An 18,259-nucleotide genomic window follows, 5' to 3' on the forward strand; every position below is an offset into this window, starting at 1 on the left:
GGTGAACCTTCTGCATTCCCTACTGACCAGAGACACATGGTATTGCTGGGCTTGGAACAGCCTCCTCCAGTGTCAACCCAAATGGGTTTCTGACCTTACCTCTTCATCTCCCCTGGTCTACACACCTGTGTAAGGCAGTTCGGTTCTGACCAGAGCTGCACCCAGAAAGGGATCACTGGCCCTCAGCTGCTTCCTGAGTACTAAACAGGAAGGACTAAAGAGTATGGGGCGAGTGGGATATGGAGATCTGTTCTGAACATCGGGAATTCTGCCCCGAGCATTTCTACACATGTGACACTTGTTTTTTGCCCTAACAGCAACCACAGGCTGAGCTGGGGGATAGACACTCTGGTGTCAGTCCAGCCCAAAGAAGGCTGAGTGGGTTCATGCTTAATTCTGGTCCAACCACCTGGATTCTCTTGTTGGACTGAAGGGATCCTGGACCATAAGGAGACTGACCACGTAGATGGGTACACTGCTTGCAGAGTCCCCTACATGGCCCATGCAGGCCCAAGTGGGAGAACATACGGATCCCTGTAAGTTTCATAAAAAATGCCTTGACCTGGGGCTCCTGGGGCACCTGGGTGGCTCAGTTGGCTAAGGCTCCAACTTCGGGTTAGGTCATGATCTCACAGTTCGTGGCTTCAAGCTCTGTGTCGGGCTCTGTGGTGACAGCAAGCAGCCTGCTTGGGATTCTGTCTCTCTCCCTCTGCCCCTCTTTCCTGCTCTTTCTCTCTCTCTCTCTCAAAGTAAACATTAAAAAAAAATGCCTTGACCCTTGTGGACAAAAGGTGGTACAAATAGGGTTTTGTTGTAAAAAAAAAAGAAGAAGAAGAAGAAGTCACTGTTACAGTTACAGCTCTTGTGATAAGACACAGGATTCTGTGGTGACAAAACAGGAAAACCTCAGCGTCCGGGGAGGGCGCACCTTATGTCTCAGGAGGTGTGGCACAGGGGAGGACAGTCATGATCCCTCTTTTTCAGAACTGCCCTTGGAGCCTCTCTCAGGGAGGAAGGTGTCCTGGTACAGCTCTTCCAAACTGTTGTAGGGCCTTAAACATGACTGCTGAGTCTGCCAAACTCCGTCACACAGTTCTGACCTAGTGGGTCACCTTCTCCCTTGACGTTTTCAGGGGATGGACTGTCCCCTGCCCCCTTGGTGCAATGTACTTGAGCATCTTAGCTGTCTCCTGCCTTCACTGCCACTGTCACTGCTCAGCCATTCGTGGGATGGATGGGTAGACAGATGCCATCAGCTGGTGGCATCCATCAATGGGACAGCCTGGACTATCTGCATGCAGCAGAACCTCCACAAAGAAAAGACTAAACTCAATTATTCAAACTCAACTGGGAACCCAAAGGCTTACCAGCCAGCCAGGCTACACTCGAGATGCTGGCAAGCTGTGTTCCCTGAATGACGCACGTCCCATTGCTGGGGTGGAGGGCAGGAGCCACAACTGTAAATGACACTTTCCCCAGGGCATCGTGTGTGTCCCCAGGACGGTCCCTCATGGTAACCTGCACCTCCGGAAAGCCCTCAGTCTTCAGCTCAGGGGTGGTCAGAAAAGAGCTTCAAGTGGTTAAAGAAACACCACCAATAGATCACGTAGCTTTCCTGACCGTGGAGACGGGGTTGCTCTTGGCTATTCAGGGAGGCATCCTGAAAGAATAACTTGTTGTTTATGGACATCCTGTGGGCAATAATCACTATGAGGGAGCATCCAATCAGCCAAGATGATGTGAAATTTGTCTCCTAAAATTAGCTGAAGGTATCAAAGCCACCACAACACCATCTTGGCTCTGGAAGGCGTGCAGGTCAGCCCTAACTCCCCGAGCAGGGTGTGGCGGACAGACTCACCCAGACGTTTTCCTGCAGGTCAAGGTGCAGGCTGTACCATCATAGTCAAATTAAACAGATGTGGTCCCACCTAATGCCAGTCAGCGTAATTGAGAACCACTGAAGGAGTGACGCACGCATGAGACGCCAGACCAGAAGCCAAGGCCACACAGCAACAAGGGGCGTATGTATCGTTCTGAGATGATTTTCTGTGGGTCTCTCACTTTTCTGTACTTCCTGCAAACAGGAAGCCAGCTGCCTTTGTTCTGGCCTATCTTTCCAAGGATGTTTGCTAAACAAAGCCTCAGGAAACAGAGATAAGGTCTCTCTTTGGAGCTAGGAGCTAGCTTTTCTAATGTTCAACAAAATAAATACAGTATATCCTGACTGTTATAAAAACACTTGGGTTCCATAAGCTCAGGGTACCTGTGCTGTAACGCACCCACAGCTCGTGCAGGGGGCTACCTGCGCCCACCCGCATCACCCCCGTGGGACCGCAGGCAAGGACCTGCCGTAAATACGTCCCGGTGCATGCCACTCACTGTGCTAAACGCTCTCTGCATCGGACCCGGAAGTCTCCTTTCTTCTGCCTGCATCTATAAATATGGTAGGCTAACTGGTTAACCTGTAAGTTGGGTAAACTTCTCAGATCCTCCCCAGTTCTGGACAGAGACAGGCTATGACTTATGTTAACTTGGTCATGGCGGCTGTGTGTTAAAAAGAGATGGTAAGGCAGTGATGGATGTTAATGACTTACTGTGATTATTCTGCAATATACACATGTATCAAATCATTACATTGTGCACTGTATACGTCAATTAAACCTCAATATAAAAAAAGAAAATTAGAAGAAATTAGATGGCAAGGGGAGAGCAGACGCAGGGAGACCTGTCAGGAAGTTACTGTGACAGCCCGAGACTGTCACATGGCCTGGACCACGGCGATTATGGTGGAGGCGGGGAGCAGCGGTCAGATCCTGGGTATAGTTGGAAGGCAGAAGACGAACAGAGTAAGACATCAGATCATGTGTAGGTGACAAGAAAAACAAGCCACGATTTCTGGCCTGAGCAACAAGAAAGAGCAAACAGGAAGGCTGGAAGGTGAACAGGAATGAGGGAGGGAGGCCACGCATTCCGTCTGGGACACCCACTGCTCCCTAAGGACAGAGGCCAAATGACAGTTGGCTATAAGACAGTGGCGTGCATCAGAGAGGCCCAGCCTGATGGTGCAAACATGGGAGTCATCAGAGTAGAGAGAACACTTAGGCTTTGCAGATGGATGAGCCCAACACTGGAGTGTGCACGGAGACAGCACAAGGTGCCATGACAGGTCAGGGGGTATGGAATCGGGACCCCTAACTAAAACTTATGGGCCGGAGCAGAATGTCTAAGGTCTGCAACAGGTCACCATGGAGACGGAGGACTGAGGAGTGAGTGGGGTTCCACGGCATGGAAACCACCAGGGCCCCTGCAGACACTCTCTTGGGGGAGGGATGGGGCACAGCCGCGTCAAAGGAAAAGAGGAAAGGAATTTGATAGCCAGCACATACTGCTCTTCTAAGAAGTTCCCCCACAGAGAGGGCAGGGAGAAGTAGTTGGAGAAGAAGGTCAAGAGAGGGGGTTTAGGCTGTTGGTTTTTTTAAAGATGCAAAGTATCGCAGCTGGTGGGATGACCCCTAGAGAAAGCGAGCTGATGAAAGAGGGATGGGCAATGCACTGAAACTAGAGCCTTGGGGAAGAGCGTGGCACTGATAATTCAACGGGTTGAAGCAGGAGGGGAGCAGAAGATGGCGTGACTAGTGGTGCCTGGATGGGGCAGTGGGAGCCTTCCAAAGGCCTCCAACTGTCTCTCTCCTTCCCAGGGACACACTAAGCAAGATGAGCTGGGAAAATGAGGCAGAAGGCACTGGAAGTATGAGCACAGAGGAGGGGACAGGTAAGAGCCCAGAGAGCCACGGCCACAGGGCCACAAAGGGCCAAGGACGTACAGAGCAGTGGCTGCCGTGGGTGCTTCCGCACACTGTGCTCCAGCCTCGCTCACCTGCCCTGCAGCCAGCAGAGAAGCTGTAGAACTGGGTGGAACCGTGACTGTGGATTTGCAAGGTGTCTGCCATGAAAGGAGGCGGCAAGGGAGTGACTGTAACAAGGATGGGGAACCGGGGCTGGGCAGAAAGCAGTGTGTGAGGGAGGGCGGGGGCGGCAGGAGGGGATGGGCCAGGGCTCTGTAGACAGTCACTGCGAGCAAGATCTCATTCTCTGTTGACCTAAGGACCCAACTGAGGACTGTAACAGGTGGTTCAAAACTAACTGAGGGGCACCTGGGTGGCTCAGTGGTTACACACCTGACTCTTGATTTTGGCTCAGGTCACGATCCCAGAGTTGTGGGATCAAGCCCCACATCATGCTCCACATGGAGCAAGGAGTCTGCTTAATTCTCTTTCTCCCTGTCTTTCCCTCCCTGGCCCCTTACCCTATTCTCTCTCTAAAATGAAATAAATAAAAATAAACAAAAGTAAATGCAGATTATTAACAAGAACAAGATAAAAGGCCCTTGAAACACACACACGCAAAAAGTCACAGCTTCAGACTCTGGATATTTCCACCAACAACAGATACAGACAATACCATTTTAAGATGTATCTGTTTGATAGTTTTTATGTTTCCCCATCAACTAAATCTTATCTTGTCTATTACCCCCCCAAAAAAAGGCAGTACCACCTAAACCTTGCCCAAATCTTGCTTCAGCAAATTACCAAATTTTTTACATTGAAAACACTTATTTTATTGGATTAGTAATTAGATCCAACTCACATTCTTTATTTCCAATGACAAGTCAACAATAGCAAGTCCAAAATGTATCCAAAGACCAGCACAGAAGCCTGTGCTTTCAGAGTCGGCTCCATTGATAGAGCCGTTTTCAGATCTAGCGTCATTTATATGAGCAACGCAAGTACATGCATTAGAGCTAAATGATGTCGTGAGGCGAACATCAGGCTCATCCTGCCACGGCTCCTGACCCTAATCTCGGGAAGTGTGTACTAGAAGAAAACAGGAGACACAGACAAGGGCCAAGAGAGGGAACAGAGAACTGGAGAAGAAAAATGAGGGAGACTGGAGTTAACGTCCTACAGAGACCCCAGCAGGGAGCGGGGCTTGGGGTTCCCTCCCACCTGCACCACTTCCACGCCCCTGGGCCGCTGTCCCCTCCGCCTGGGGGCAGCCTGCGGCTCAGCTCCTGGTCTCAGGTCCCATACAGGGAGCGAGGCTGGTCACCGAGGCTGCAAGGCCAGCTTAAGGGGCTTCTGAGACACGGGGAGGCAGGGAGGATGGGGAGAGGGAGGGGAGAGTGGAAGCAGGCTAAGGTGCCAGGTCCTCCAGGGCTTGTCACCGCCTTATCGGTCACCTGAGACAGGAAAAGGTGAGCACACACAGCAGTAGTCCCCTGCAAAGCACCCCATGCTATGCTGGGGCCACAGAAGGGGGCAGCACAAGTCAGAGGCCCCTGATGAGGCCGGTCCCGAGGGCAGGTGCATTCCCCCTGCGGGAAAGCCCAGGGACATGACTTGAACAAGAGGGCGCTGCACCCAACCTGCTGGTCTTGGCAAGCTCCCAGGTTGCTACCTGCGCCACGAGTATGCGCCTCACCTTTATCTTCTTCGACACCCACAGGCCCAGCAGGAAGGCTGGGACAGGGAGGTTCTGCGTACTGTGGGACATTATTCATGTTTCTGTGGAGAGAGCGAGAGAGTGACGATTTACTCATTTCTTCTGTACAAGGAGAGACCAACTTTGCTCACTGAGTTTTTACAGAAATTATTCCCCTAAGAAACATAAAATACTAGACACACAATGGTCCTCGGCCAGAGAAAAGGGTTGAGGAATAGTATGTTCCCAAGACTCAGCAAAGCTTTCTTTTTTCTTTTTAATAAACAAGTCTCACTGAGGTAGCTGCAGGGTCACATGCGCCCACCACCAGCCAGCGGCAAGTGTTAATCCGTAGTTTACTTTCTACCCCTCGCAAAACAGTTCACAGACCGTTTTCCTCGTCCCCTTTGCTGACTTTCCTTCTTCACAACCCCACCAATTTAGTTGTAACGACAGTCCCCCATCTTCTCACCACGTGACCAGCGCCTAAGGGAAGATAATCACGTGCCTACTCCTGAAACCTCCGCTGGCTGTGTACCCTCCTCTGCTCACTGAAAGCCACCTGGTGATTTTGTCCCTGTGGTGGTGGCAAGTATCACACATGGGGGTATCTGCTGGGCTCTGGCAAACTTCCCAAAGTAGTGGGCGCCCGGTTTTATTTCAAGTCGTAACAAAGCGTAGATGACCACCACCCCGGTAACTACGGCACTTCCTCTGTCTCCTTCAGGAACGGGATGTGTTCTGCTGTGGCAGCACCGGGGACCCCAGAGATGATGAAACATGTTCCTCAGGAGGATCCTGCCTCCTGAATGACTAGCAAAATTGGACTGTACTTCCTCACATCCTTAAAAAGTTTTCCGATTCTCACCCGCAGAGCCAAGCACAAGCAACATGACAAGAGGAGCAGTGCACGAAACCCCCTGTGAGAGCTCGGAGATCAGGAACTCACGTGGGATTGCAGATGTTATGAGAAAGATTCAAGGCAATGGGAGTTTCTGAAGGAAAGTTGTTTGGGGAAACATGGTCTCCTGCATGAAAACAAAAAAAATATCATAAGGTTTTACACGTGCAATTCAATAGTACTATGTATTAAAGAGTGGATGGCTAATATCACCACCCCCTAATGAGCACTTTCCCACTTTAAACTGATGTTCACATTCGGTAATTTTATTTTTAAAAAATCTCTATTATAGGACCGTCTGGGTGGCTCAGTCAGGTAAGGGTCCAGCTTCAGCCCAGGTGGGGATCTCACGGTTTGTGAGTTGAAGCCCCACATCAGGGTCTCTGCTGTCAGCACGGAGCCCGCTTCAGATGCTCTGTCCCCTCCTCTCTCTGTCTCTCGTCCGCTTGCACTCCCACTCTCAAAAACTAAACAAACATTAAAAAAATCTCTATTATATTTATCTTTTCACTGAAAACTTACCGAAACTTAACATATAAATTTGTGAATTTTGGATTAACGGTGTTTTAATTTTGGATAAAAGCTGAAACCATTAATATGTAATGTATTAATATTATTATATTTCTCAGAAGAATTTTTCTGATAAAAGAAATCTTGCTATATAAATAGACCCTGCAGTTTATAAAAGCAATACATGTTCACTATAGGAAATCTATGGAAATAAACCTAAGTTTAAAGAAGAAAAACAGACGTCCCCTGCAATTACACGGCCATTCAACATTTCGAGAGATTTCCGCACAATCTCTTTTATGTGTACACATAAATATAAAACTGGGGGCAAACTTCACATACACGTGTCCTTGTGGTCTCTTGCATTAATTACACTGGGGACATGCGTCTGGTGGTATGTAGCCCTCAGACAACTTATAAACTACGTGGTAAGCCACCGTACAGCAACACCATCAGCTTGCTTTTTATCGGCTTGCTCTCCACCTTCCCCTCAAGCAAGATCTGCATTTGTTTTTTGTTAGTTAAGTACTGATTTTTCAAAATCTTGCTTTTGCCTCATCAGGCAAATGGTGTCCTCAGTGGCGGATGGAGCCGAGCCTGGTGAAGGCTGTGGAACCCAAGCGTCCTCAGGCCAAACACACCCCGCTGGCAAAGCGCATGTGCCAGCCTGCGTGTCTCAGGGCAGGTGACAGTGTCCCCCAGAGGGGGCGGGACCACTGAGCCTCCTGGGGAGTGAGAAGATCTTATCTTTTTATCCTAAAGCACAGTACACAGTAATAAATACTGCCTATCAGTGATATTAAAATTTTATGGGGGGTCATTAAGAAAATAGTCTTAAAAGGTTCCTGGGGAGGGACCAGATAATGAAAGAAAGGCTGAGAAATGCAGCCTGAAAATACACGTGGGTGCTTTGTGGAGGTTTTTATGGCCACCAGGGCCCTGGTCTCGCAGACAAGACCTTTGATAGGCCTCACTGCTGGTGGGAGACCACAAGAGAGGACAGCCTGCAGAGGCTGCTGAGGGAATGGTCTGTGGCCTGAAGCAGCCATCCGGGGAGGGGGAAGAGACAGGGTTCAGCAAACCGAGGTGTGGAACAAGCCGCCCGCCTCCTGCCAGGCCCTCCCATCTCAGACGGGCCAGGGGACACTGGCCCTGCCCTCTCAGGGTCACCCGAGAGCAGTGTGAGTGTGATTGGTGAACAAAGGCCTCCCAAATGTGAGTTTCTCAGCCTCACCCTTTTACACAAAGACTAGGCTGAAAACAACAGTGAAAAGGAACGAACTCCATTTTTAAATAGACATGGAGCTTCAAAATAACACCAAGGGAAAGAGGCAAAATGCAGAATTTTATACTAAAGTATGACTTCCCTTACGTAAGTTTTTAAAAACAGTAATTCTATACTTTGCTGATGGATATATAAATGTAAGATAAAATATACATGAAAAGAATACATGCCAAGTTCATGACAATGGACAGTGACTCTCAAAGAGGCCAAAGCGGAACAGACCATAAAGCATTATTTTAACAAACTCCAAAACCCGAGGGTTAATATAACAAAAGTCAAGAATAGTTAATTCTTTGACCTTTCCCAAATCCTCAAATTTCTCAAAAATAAGAGAAGACCATAATGTTCAAAGCAGCATTATTCACAACAGCCGTAAGGTGGAAACAATCCCAGTGCCCCTCAACAGATGAAGGAATAATCAAAACATAGTATATGCATGCAACGGAGCATGATTTGACCTGAAAAAGGAAGAATAGATGAACTCTGAAGACATTATGCTAATGGAAATAAGCCAGACACGAAAGAATGACCACGGTGTGATTCCACTTAGATACTAGAGAAGTCAAATTCATGGAGACAGGAAGTAGGGGTGAGGCTTCCAGGGGCTGTAGGGGAGTGAGGAATGTTGTTTAAAGGCACAGAGTTGTGGGGCGCCTGGGTGGCTCAGTCAGTTAAGCATCTGACTTCAGCTCAGGTCATGACGTCACAGTTCATGAGTTGGAGCCCCATGTCAGGTGAGATCCGATCTCTCTCTCTCCTTATGCCCTTTGTGCCCACCCCACCCCCCCACCAGATAAACAAACGAACAAACAAATAAAGGTACAGAGTCTGTCTGGGGTGATGGAAAAATTTGATGATGGTGATGATTACACACAGTATGAGTGTACTTAAAACCATTGAGCGGTACACTTAAAAATGGCAAATTCTGTGTTATATGTATTTTACCGTAATAAAAATATGCAAGTGAGAAAATAAATGTAAAAGTTCTTTGATCTGTTTCAAAGATGGATATTAAAATGATGATGATGATGATGATGATGATGATGATGATTTAAGGAGAGGGGAAGGAAGGAGTAAAGGACAAGAGTGAATGAAATCCAAAGCTAAGTAAATACTCCAATCTGCAGTCCTGCCCGTGCTCCAAGCCCTGGAAAACAGATCCAGGTCTTATACTGGGCGAGGCGGCAGGGTGGGAGGGAGGGCAGGAGGCAGAGGCAGGAGGGAGGACCGGTGGGAGCGAGGCCAGGCGGGGGTGCGCCCAGGACTCACCGGCGGGCAGGAAGTGCTGAGGGCCCGCCGCCAGCCTCTTGTCCCCGTCGGAGCTGCTGCTGCTCCAGCTGCCCCAGCTGCCGCGGCTGGCCCGAACACCACCCGAGGAGCTGCCGCAGTCCGAGCTGGAGTCTGAGCAAGACTTCGCACACTTCTTCCCGGGCTTCTGGTAGTAACCCTCTGCAGGAAGGGGGTGAGAAGTCTTGTTTCATTCGCACAGTTTTCAACCTGATGCCGTGTCTACTCAAAGGAGAGGGTGAAATTATGAGGAAGGCCAGGTTCACCATGAGGGTCTGCTAGCTCTGCTCATCTAGCAAGAAGACAGAAGTCAACTGCAACCAATAACAGGACTTTTAAGAAACAATGGGAGGGAGGAGCTATGTCTACTCTGCCTACGGGATGGGCGATTACACCTGTCTGGGGCTCAGACAATACTAACGATACCCTTGATCTAAAAGTGGTTCTGGAAATAAGCACTTCTGTGAAAAAAACTGAGCTACTTGATCAGACTGGAAATTTATAGGTAATTTCCCCTTCTCTTTTATTAAGATATCCCCTAAGAGCTTCAACGTATTGGGGCACCTGGCTGGCTCAGTCGGTACAGCATCCAATTCCTGGTCTTAGGGTTATAAGTTTGTGCCCCATGTTGGGTATAGAAATTACTTAAAAATAAAGCCTAAAAAAAAAAAAAAGAGCTTCAAAGAACTATGTATGTGTGAGTGGAAAGAACCTCCAGGAAGACCAAAAAGCAACACATGTGTCACGGGAATGAATGAGAAGATGGAGACAGAAACTCCTGAACTCTCCAGCATGTGTGTCTGCCAGCCACGCGCACCGAGGACGTGGACCTGTGTCTGGGAACACGGTGCTGGCCGGAAAGACGATGACTCCCCCACCCCACCCCCTACATGTGTGGCCAACTTCCGTGGGCCTTGACCCTCCCGCTACCCCTCACCCTAGCCTGGACCTAGCTTCGGGTGCCCTCGACCTCACACCCTCGGAGACGCTGAGGGGAGGTTCTCAGGTGGGAACTACCTGGCTTGGGTGTGTGAGAAGAACCTGGTGCTCACCTGGCTGTCCCCCAGAGGGGGACAGCTCCACAGGAGGACTGTTGGGAATGGCCAGGTTTTATGGGGCGTGGGAGGGAGGAGGGGGCCACACTAGAGGTCTGCTCAGGTTCAAAAGAATCTCAGGTTTCCAGCATCACCCTGCCAGCTTTCCATTTCAGCTTCAGTAACCTAAGTTGTCTCTGAAGTGATAATCTCATCAAAATGCCATTTCGGTTCCTGGAAGAACCGAAAGTTCCAGCAGAAGCACCATCCACAGCTCAGTATGGCTACACACCTGCCTCTTCCCGTGCAGGAGGTGAGCTGCTTCCGATGCCGGCATCTGTTTTAACAACTTCCCCCGGGTTCTCCTGTACACACCAGCTCCTTACATCGATGTCACTGCTCGGCTCAGGCCTTTCAAATGCATTGCACACAAGTTTTAATTCACTCTGTTCAGAAGGCCTAGAAGAACCGCATACACATAAATTACATCCACGTGTTATCATCCAACCATCCTTGCTTCCCATGAGACTTACCAGAAGTGAAAATGACCCTGGGACAACCCGAGACCTCTGCCTTAGCGTTTTGGTGGAGAAGACACTGAGTAAGGGAGTGGTATCAAAAAGACCAAGATTTTGCTGTTTTAGAACTACAATCAATTTGGAGCTCATTTAATCTACTCTGTACTTCACAATGAGAGGAACAAAACGCCACAAAGTTAAATGATGGAGTCCCTCTGTCACTCATAAGTGGCAGGTCCAGGATCAGAACCCAGGCCTTTTGGCTCATCCTCCTTGGCTTTAGTGTCAGGTATGATTCTCAACAGATGAACCTGCTGCCTGGGCCTGGCGGAAGGTACTGAGCATTCATTTGTATCTTTTCTCATCCATTCACTTAGCAGACATTTGTTGAGTGACCGCCATGTGGCATGCATTGTTAGTAAAGTTGTGTTTACAAAGCATAAATTTCTTTCTCTGAGGAGCTCACAGTCCAATGATAACATGTCTCTACTAGACCATGAACTGGGGGAAAGAACTGTAATGGTTTTAAACCCCAGAAAAGAAATGGGTAGAGGGCACCACAGGAATACCCAGATGGCTATTCGCATAGTCTGAGTTCAATGCCTCAGGTCAGGTTTGTAAGATGGCAGTTAGGAAAACAAATACATGAGGTACAGCACATGATTTCACTGGTTTCTAACGGCTCAAGGTAAAGACTATACTAGATAGAAGCAAGAGCTAAGGAAACGGAAAATCTAACAACCACCTACTTCTCTGTTTTTTAAGTTTGCCCATTTGTTTTGAGAGAATCAAAATAGGTGGGCGCCCCCCAGGCTACTTCTTAGGCATCATATTCTCAAAACATTCTGATTAGCTACACGCTACTGTAAAGTTCTATTTTAACAATTTGTTTCATTAGCATGTCAGAAATCTGTTTGTAGAAATATACCATAATGCTTAATTGGTAGAATTCTACTCGAATTTTGTGTCTTTCTGTATGTTCACATCAGGAAAATATAATACTTTAGAGTGACTGAAGTCAATCAAGTTTTTATGAAAACACATGTAAAAAGAGTAACAGGTGCGGGTGCCTGGGGGGCTCAGTTGGTTGAGTATCAACTTTTGATTTGGCTCAGGTCATGACCTCATGGTTCATAAGATAGAGCCTCTGTCAGGCTCTGGGCTGACAGCACACAGCCTGCTTGGGATTCATTCTCATTCTCTCTCTCTCTCCCCACCCCTACACCCCTGCCTCAAGATTAAAAAAAAACAAAAACAAGGTGTAACTTTCCTTTCAACTAGATACCACACTGCAGTTTTTAAATAATTTAGCCTAAATAAAATGATAACTGCCAATCAACAATTAGTATTTAGTACTAACAACAGACTAGCAATGAGTCTATTCTTCTTTCCTATTTGCATTCTGCTGTCTGCTATGAGTGAGCCAGGGGCGCTGGAGCTGCCTGACCTTTCTCCAGCAGGGTGTAAATGAGAAGGCTGGGGGGCTGCTGCAATGCTGAATCCCAGGCTCCTGATAGTCACCACCTAGGGCACCCAGGGACAGACACCAGAGCGGCACCATACGTGCTCCCCCACCCCAGGCTCCCGCCCTCAGTGTGGGCTGGGCCGCCAGACTCCTCTTCTAACAACAAGCAGAACCGCACAAGATGCAGCCCCTTCCTCAGGAAGATTTGGAGCCACTAGAGGACAATCTGGCAGAAACACATTTAAACACCTAGCTGAGCTCCTAAGAAAGAAATTCCCCCATGCCAGACTCAAAAGAAGAAAAAGCCAGAGTGGTGAGGATGTACTCAGGAGGAAAAAGGCTTTAGAGTCCAGAGGGTAGGTTTTAATTCCTCTCAAGGACAGTCACACACCGGAGTTGGGGAGCTGTGACTATTCCCTAAATAAAACTGGGGTCCTGGGAAGGGGGCACTGTCAGTGCAAGGGACACCTGGAAGTCTCCATCCATGGACTTAGGGAGGAAAAGGCAGGAGAAAGCGTCTCTACTAGAGGCTCTGGGCTTGTGCACATGCTGGGTGTTTAGAAGTCTAAACCAAGGAATCAAAATTCAGAGACTATACCACCAGGTAGACTTGAAGTCAGAATGTACATACATACTACTGAACCCTTGAATAAACAAACCTCAAGCTGAGACATTTACATAAAATTAGATTTAGAAAGATATTTCTGAAAAGCCAAAATAAGGGATTCCCACACAAACACTATCTGGCGCCTCCACTTTACTGATAAGTAAATGAAAGCTCAGGGATATTAAGTGACCTACAGAAGCAAGGTTTCCAAAGGAGAGTATCAGCCTGCTTGGGTTCCAATTCTGCCCCTGCCCCTTATCAACTCTGGGGCTGTAAGCAAAGCATGAGTGTCTGGGCACCTCACGTACGGAGGCGGAAGCTCGTCCCCCCAGCAGTGGCTCTTCCTGCAGGGCCCCTGGGGGGTAGGGGAAAGCTGGGGACAGGGGCCCCGTGAGCTCCCAGCGGTCTCCTCTGTGACCGGTCCCACAGACACTCCTGCATCTGCATTTCACAGGCAGAATGAAGGGCAGGGTGCAGAGGATGTCTTACACTTTTTCTTTAAAATCTCTCACAGTCTTGAGCATTTTATAAAGTAAAAACATGAAAAATATGTTCACTTTAAGGTATTATTTTAAGAAATGAAACATAACTAGAATACATATTAATTTTAATATTTATCTCAAAATGTAAACATTGATATCTATCCTCGGAATCCAACATAACAAAAATAAGATTAAAGGATAATAGCTAAGTATTAAAATTATAGATTAAAAAATAGATGAAAAATTTAAAAAGACCGTAAAAATTACACACCTCAAGACCTGAGCAGTACCTCTCTTCTTATTTTTTCTACACGTCCGGTTTTTATTCCAACTTAAGTTTTGTAAATTTCCTTCTTTTTTCTCCTGAAGCTTCTTCTTCCTATAAGGATCTTCTTGCTAAAGAGAAAAAAAAGAAACGATAAGTAAAAGTTTAAACTGAAGACCAACTCCGTATGAATTCAGAATGTTCCAGTACTGGTGAAAATGGAGACATACATTTCTCAGTGTCTAGTTTGTTTTCATTTCCCTTCCTTCTCTACCTCCCTCTACCTCTGCAAAAAGAAAAAAACAATTGTTGCCTATAAAATTCCAAAGGGGCTAAAAAGGAAAAACATCTGTTAGCAATTTAGGGTCAGCTTGCTGTTAATCGGCAGCAATAAATTCTCCAGCGCTCACCTGTTAATTTGGTATGTGCAATTCACATGAATTACTACTGAAAACAGTCATGTAAAAACTCAGGAGTAATTTATGTATTTATGCTTTTATTTGTTTACAGAAAACTTTACAAGGACAGCCAAATCTCCACTGAGTGCACCAAACTAGTTTAAGCTTTTATAAATAAGGCAAAAATATGCTTGATGTTTTCAGTGTGGTTCTGAAAAAATTTAGCATGAAATATGTATTTTTTATGTACCTATACATTATAGATATATAAAGATACATGTGTATATACACATATACACATACATACATACATATGTGTGTGTATATATGCATATATACATATCTTTTTAATTTGGGCCTTTTCTTCTTTTAAATGTTAGGCACAGTCCATTAAGCCAAGGGAAGGGGGATTCGCTTGCCCCTTAACATTGTGAAGTAGTTCCTGCCTTGGAAGTCCTCCAACACTCTATTTCTCTTCCTTCTACCACTCTTCCTCTTAATGTTTTCTTTAATATTTATTTGAAAGAGAGAGAGAGAGCACAAGAAGGAGAGAGGCAGAGAGAGAGAGGGGGACACAGAATCCAAAACAGGCTCCGTACTCCAAGCCATCAGCACAGAGCCCAAGGTGGTGCTTGAACTCACACACCATGAGATCATGACTTGAACTCAGACCGTTAACCGACTGAGCCACCCAGAAGCCCCCAACTCCGCCACTTTACAGCAGAGGCACTGTCAGCAGGTGGGAAGGAGGTACAGAGCTCACAAAGTAAGACCCTGGGGCTTGAAAAAAAAAATGCATCGTTCTGGGACATCACGGAGGCAAATCCCCTAGCTCAGAGAGTCCCCTTCCTACTGACCCTAAGGATTCATATTTTATAAAGAATAAAGACGGCCTCATTTTACCTTCTTTTCTGAGACGTTTGGTCCAGAAATCAGATGAGGAATCCATGATATTCTAACATACACTTGATTAATACATGACGTAGAAGAAGAAAAACAGGTTTCAAATGTCTATATGTTACATATCTGGGGTATCGAAAACCTCATGTATCTATTACAGCAATAGGCTTACTACAATAAATGAATACTAGAAATAAAATGAGGAGCGCCTGGGTGGCTCAGTCAGTTAAGCGTCCGGCTTCAGCTCAGGTCAAGATCTCTGGTTTGTGGGTTCGAACCCTGCGTCAGGCTCTGTGCTGACAGCTAGCTCAGAGCTGGAGCCTGCTTCAGATTCTGTCTCCCTCTCTCTCTCTGACCCTCCCCTGCTCACATTGTCTCTGTCTCTCTCTCTCTCAAAAATAAATAAACACATTAAAAAAAAAGAAATAAAATGAAACTGCACCTGTACATGTGGTAGGTTTGTGGGATTTTGGGGTTCTTCTTAATTCTCCTTTAGTTTCTCCCCCAATAAGTATGTATTAACTGTTTTCTGATTCTGAAGGTATTTGAAAGACATGACATTTTAAACACTCAAAGATCTTATGCTGTTTAAGTCTGATGCTAAACAAACACATTAATAACATATGATCAGCCATTACCCAAAGTTAAACAGTAAATACACACTGTATTTATTCATGTACTATTCCCTTTACATTTCTAACTCTGGGGAGAAAAGTTTTCCTCTCCCCTTCCCTGTCCACTTAAGGGCCAAGAAAGGCTTTTCAACTCAGCAAGTACCTCAGCCTTTTTGTCTCTCCAGAGTCATGTACAAAGAAAGGCTCTGTCTCTAAGTGGGGTCAGAGAAAGAGTGAGCTGGTCAGTAGTCACTCGGACACTTGGCTGCCTTTCTCCACTCAATCTGATTAGATCTGTCATCCTGTGCAAACAAAGGGACTACGGAGACATGAGACTGGGTGATCAGAAGCATCGTCACTATCTCTGAATATGTGCAAGAGTGATTAACCGGAGAGTGCAGGGCGCGCTGGACGTCGGTGAGTGGACTGACAGAGGAGCAGCGTGCAGGAGCAAACAGGTGGGAACAGAAACCGTGTGGACAAGAGAGGGAAAAGACTGAGGACATACTGAGGAGTGAAAACGTAATGAATGGACTTTTTCCTCTGTGTGTGGGGAGGGGGGCTGGGGAAGAGAGGGAGGAAGGAACAATGGTTAGTGAAGAGGAAGGGCCCCAGTCAGGCTTGGAAAACAAGCCAGCCCTCACGGTAGCAGATGGGGCGGGGGGGGGGGGGGGCAGAAACCAGAGACCTGAAGCAACAGACTTGTAGAGAAATGAGAGGCAGAACAAAGGCACAATCTGGCTCTTTGCTTTCTGGTAGAGGGAGGCAGGACCAACCAGAGAAAGAGTCCGTGCAGAGTTGCAAGTAAGACCACAGCTATGAGGCCAACCTGCCTGATCTGAATCTCACTCCATGCTTATTACTGCTGTGTGATCTTGAGCAAATTATTTAGCTTCTCTCTGCCTCAATTTCCTGAGTCTTCTTCAAAAGGCTGTTGTGAGGATTACATTACCTGACACATAGTACACACTCTATAGAAGACCTGGCTATTGGGATATCTGGGTGGCTCAGTGGGTTAAATGTCCTACTTTGGCTCAGGTCATGATCTCATGGCTTGTGGATTCAACCCCCCATGTCAGGCTCTGTGCTGACAGCTAGCTCAAAGTCTGGAGCCTGCTCTGGATTCTGTGTCTCCCTCTGTCTCTGCCCCTCCCCTGCTCATGCTCTATCTCTCTCTGTCTCTCAAAAATAAGTGTCAAAAAACTTTTTAATAAAAAAAAAAAAGAAGACCTGGCTTTTGTCACATTATTGAATTATTTAAACTAGTGAAGTTCTCAGGTATCCCGGGTAGAAGGGACAATTCCTAAACTTTAAAAAAAGCAAATGAAGAAATCAAAGAAAAGAAAGATTCCACAAAACATTCTTCAAGCTGCTGTATATAAGTAAAAGCAAACAAAAGAGGGAAAGGGTCGATGAAGAAAGCAATCGGATACACTATTTGACAGGCTGTATGTTCTTACAGAAAATAAGAAAAACACCTGCAACAGAAAAACAGGCAAAGGACACGAAATAGAAATTCTCAAAAGAAATATGAAAGGCTAAAAACCATGAATACTTCCCCCCAAATACTTGATAATGAATCATGCTTTTAGGAAAGGCAAATTATAGATGAGCGTGGATCTCATCTTTCCATGTTGGTTTCATGCACCATGAGTATGTCTACACAGCATGTTCCTGCCTGCAAACACCAGGAGAGGGCTGGGGAGGCAGAGTGCTGTTAACACCGTGTGCCTCTGAGCAGCACGAGTGGAACTGGGTGAGACCGTTGCCTCTTAACTTATTTTTTAAAAAAAGGAAAAGATTTCAGTGGTAGGATTTTGGATGGATGATTTTTTACTCGTTTTTCCGAAGAGGAAAGTGCTGACTTTTCCCTGGTAATCGATCCGAAGGGAAAGACAAAACACAACCATTTCCTGATCTTGCTGATCCAGACACGCGGGGCTGCTGGGGGCCAAGGAACCTTCCATGTGACTGGGAATCCACCTTTCTGGAAAGCAGTCTGGGGCACACACCAGGATACTCTCTGATCCTACTTCTAGAAATCTCTAACAAGGATACGGCAGGTATACTGGGAAGACCTAAGAACAATGTAGTTCATCACTATGCTATTTATGAAAATAAAAAGCTGTAAATAACTTTAAAGGTCCAGTCACAGGGGAATGGGTTAGGATTAGGGGATACTTAAATGATGGAATGTTTTGTAACCCTTAAAAGTTCCCTTTGTTTTGAATGCGAGAAAATTCAGAATTATGAACATGATTAGCTGAGCTACATATACCTAATGATGATCCTGATATTTTTAAAACACTGCATGAAAAAGAAATAGAATATAGAAAAATGTACAAAGTGGTTCATTTTGGATAGACTTCTCCCCGCTGCCCGTTCCTTATGCTTTTATAACAATCATAAATTCCTCTTCTAAGGGAAAAAAAAATCTGCTTGAAAAAATAAACAGCAGGGCTAGGGCTAAAATGTAGTTTGCAGCACTCAAATCTGGGCTTCAACCTTCTTT

The 18,259-nt window shown here is 46.5% G+C and overlaps 1 protein-coding gene across 4 annotated transcripts in view; it reads right to left on the reverse strand.

Moving 5' to 3' along the window:
- Positions 1-18,259, reverse strand: part of TMEM131L (transmembrane 131 like) — a 159,728-nt gene that overhangs the window by 6,584 nt on the left and 134,885 nt on the right. For 3 of the 4 annotated variants that reach the window (XM_029939886.1, XM_029939876.1, XM_029939895.1), the window contains exons 26-30: positions 13,842-13,966; positions 10,791-10,957; positions 9,447-9,626; positions 6,431-6,509; positions 5,482-5,564 (exon numbers count right to left, since the gene is read on the reverse strand). In XM_029939886.1, coding sequence (XP_029795746.1) covers positions 5,482-5,564; positions 6,431-6,509; positions 9,447-9,626; positions 10,791-10,957; positions 13,842-13,966 — 634 coding nt within the window. Of the gene's footprint in view, positions 1-5,481; positions 5,565-6,430; positions 6,510-9,446; positions 9,687-10,790; positions 10,958-13,841; positions 13,967-18,259 lie in introns of those variants that run through there. The other variant, XM_029939904.1, reaches the window with a different exon arrangement.

The sequence above is a fragment of the Suricata suricatta genome, chromosome 1 (assembly GCF_006229205.1).
Source record: "Suricata suricatta isolate VVHF042 chromosome 1, meerkat_22Aug2017_6uvM2_HiC, whole genome shotgun sequence".
NCBI classification, from domain to species: domain Eukaryota; kingdom Metazoa; phylum Chordata; class Mammalia; order Carnivora; family Herpestidae; genus Suricata; species Suricata suricatta.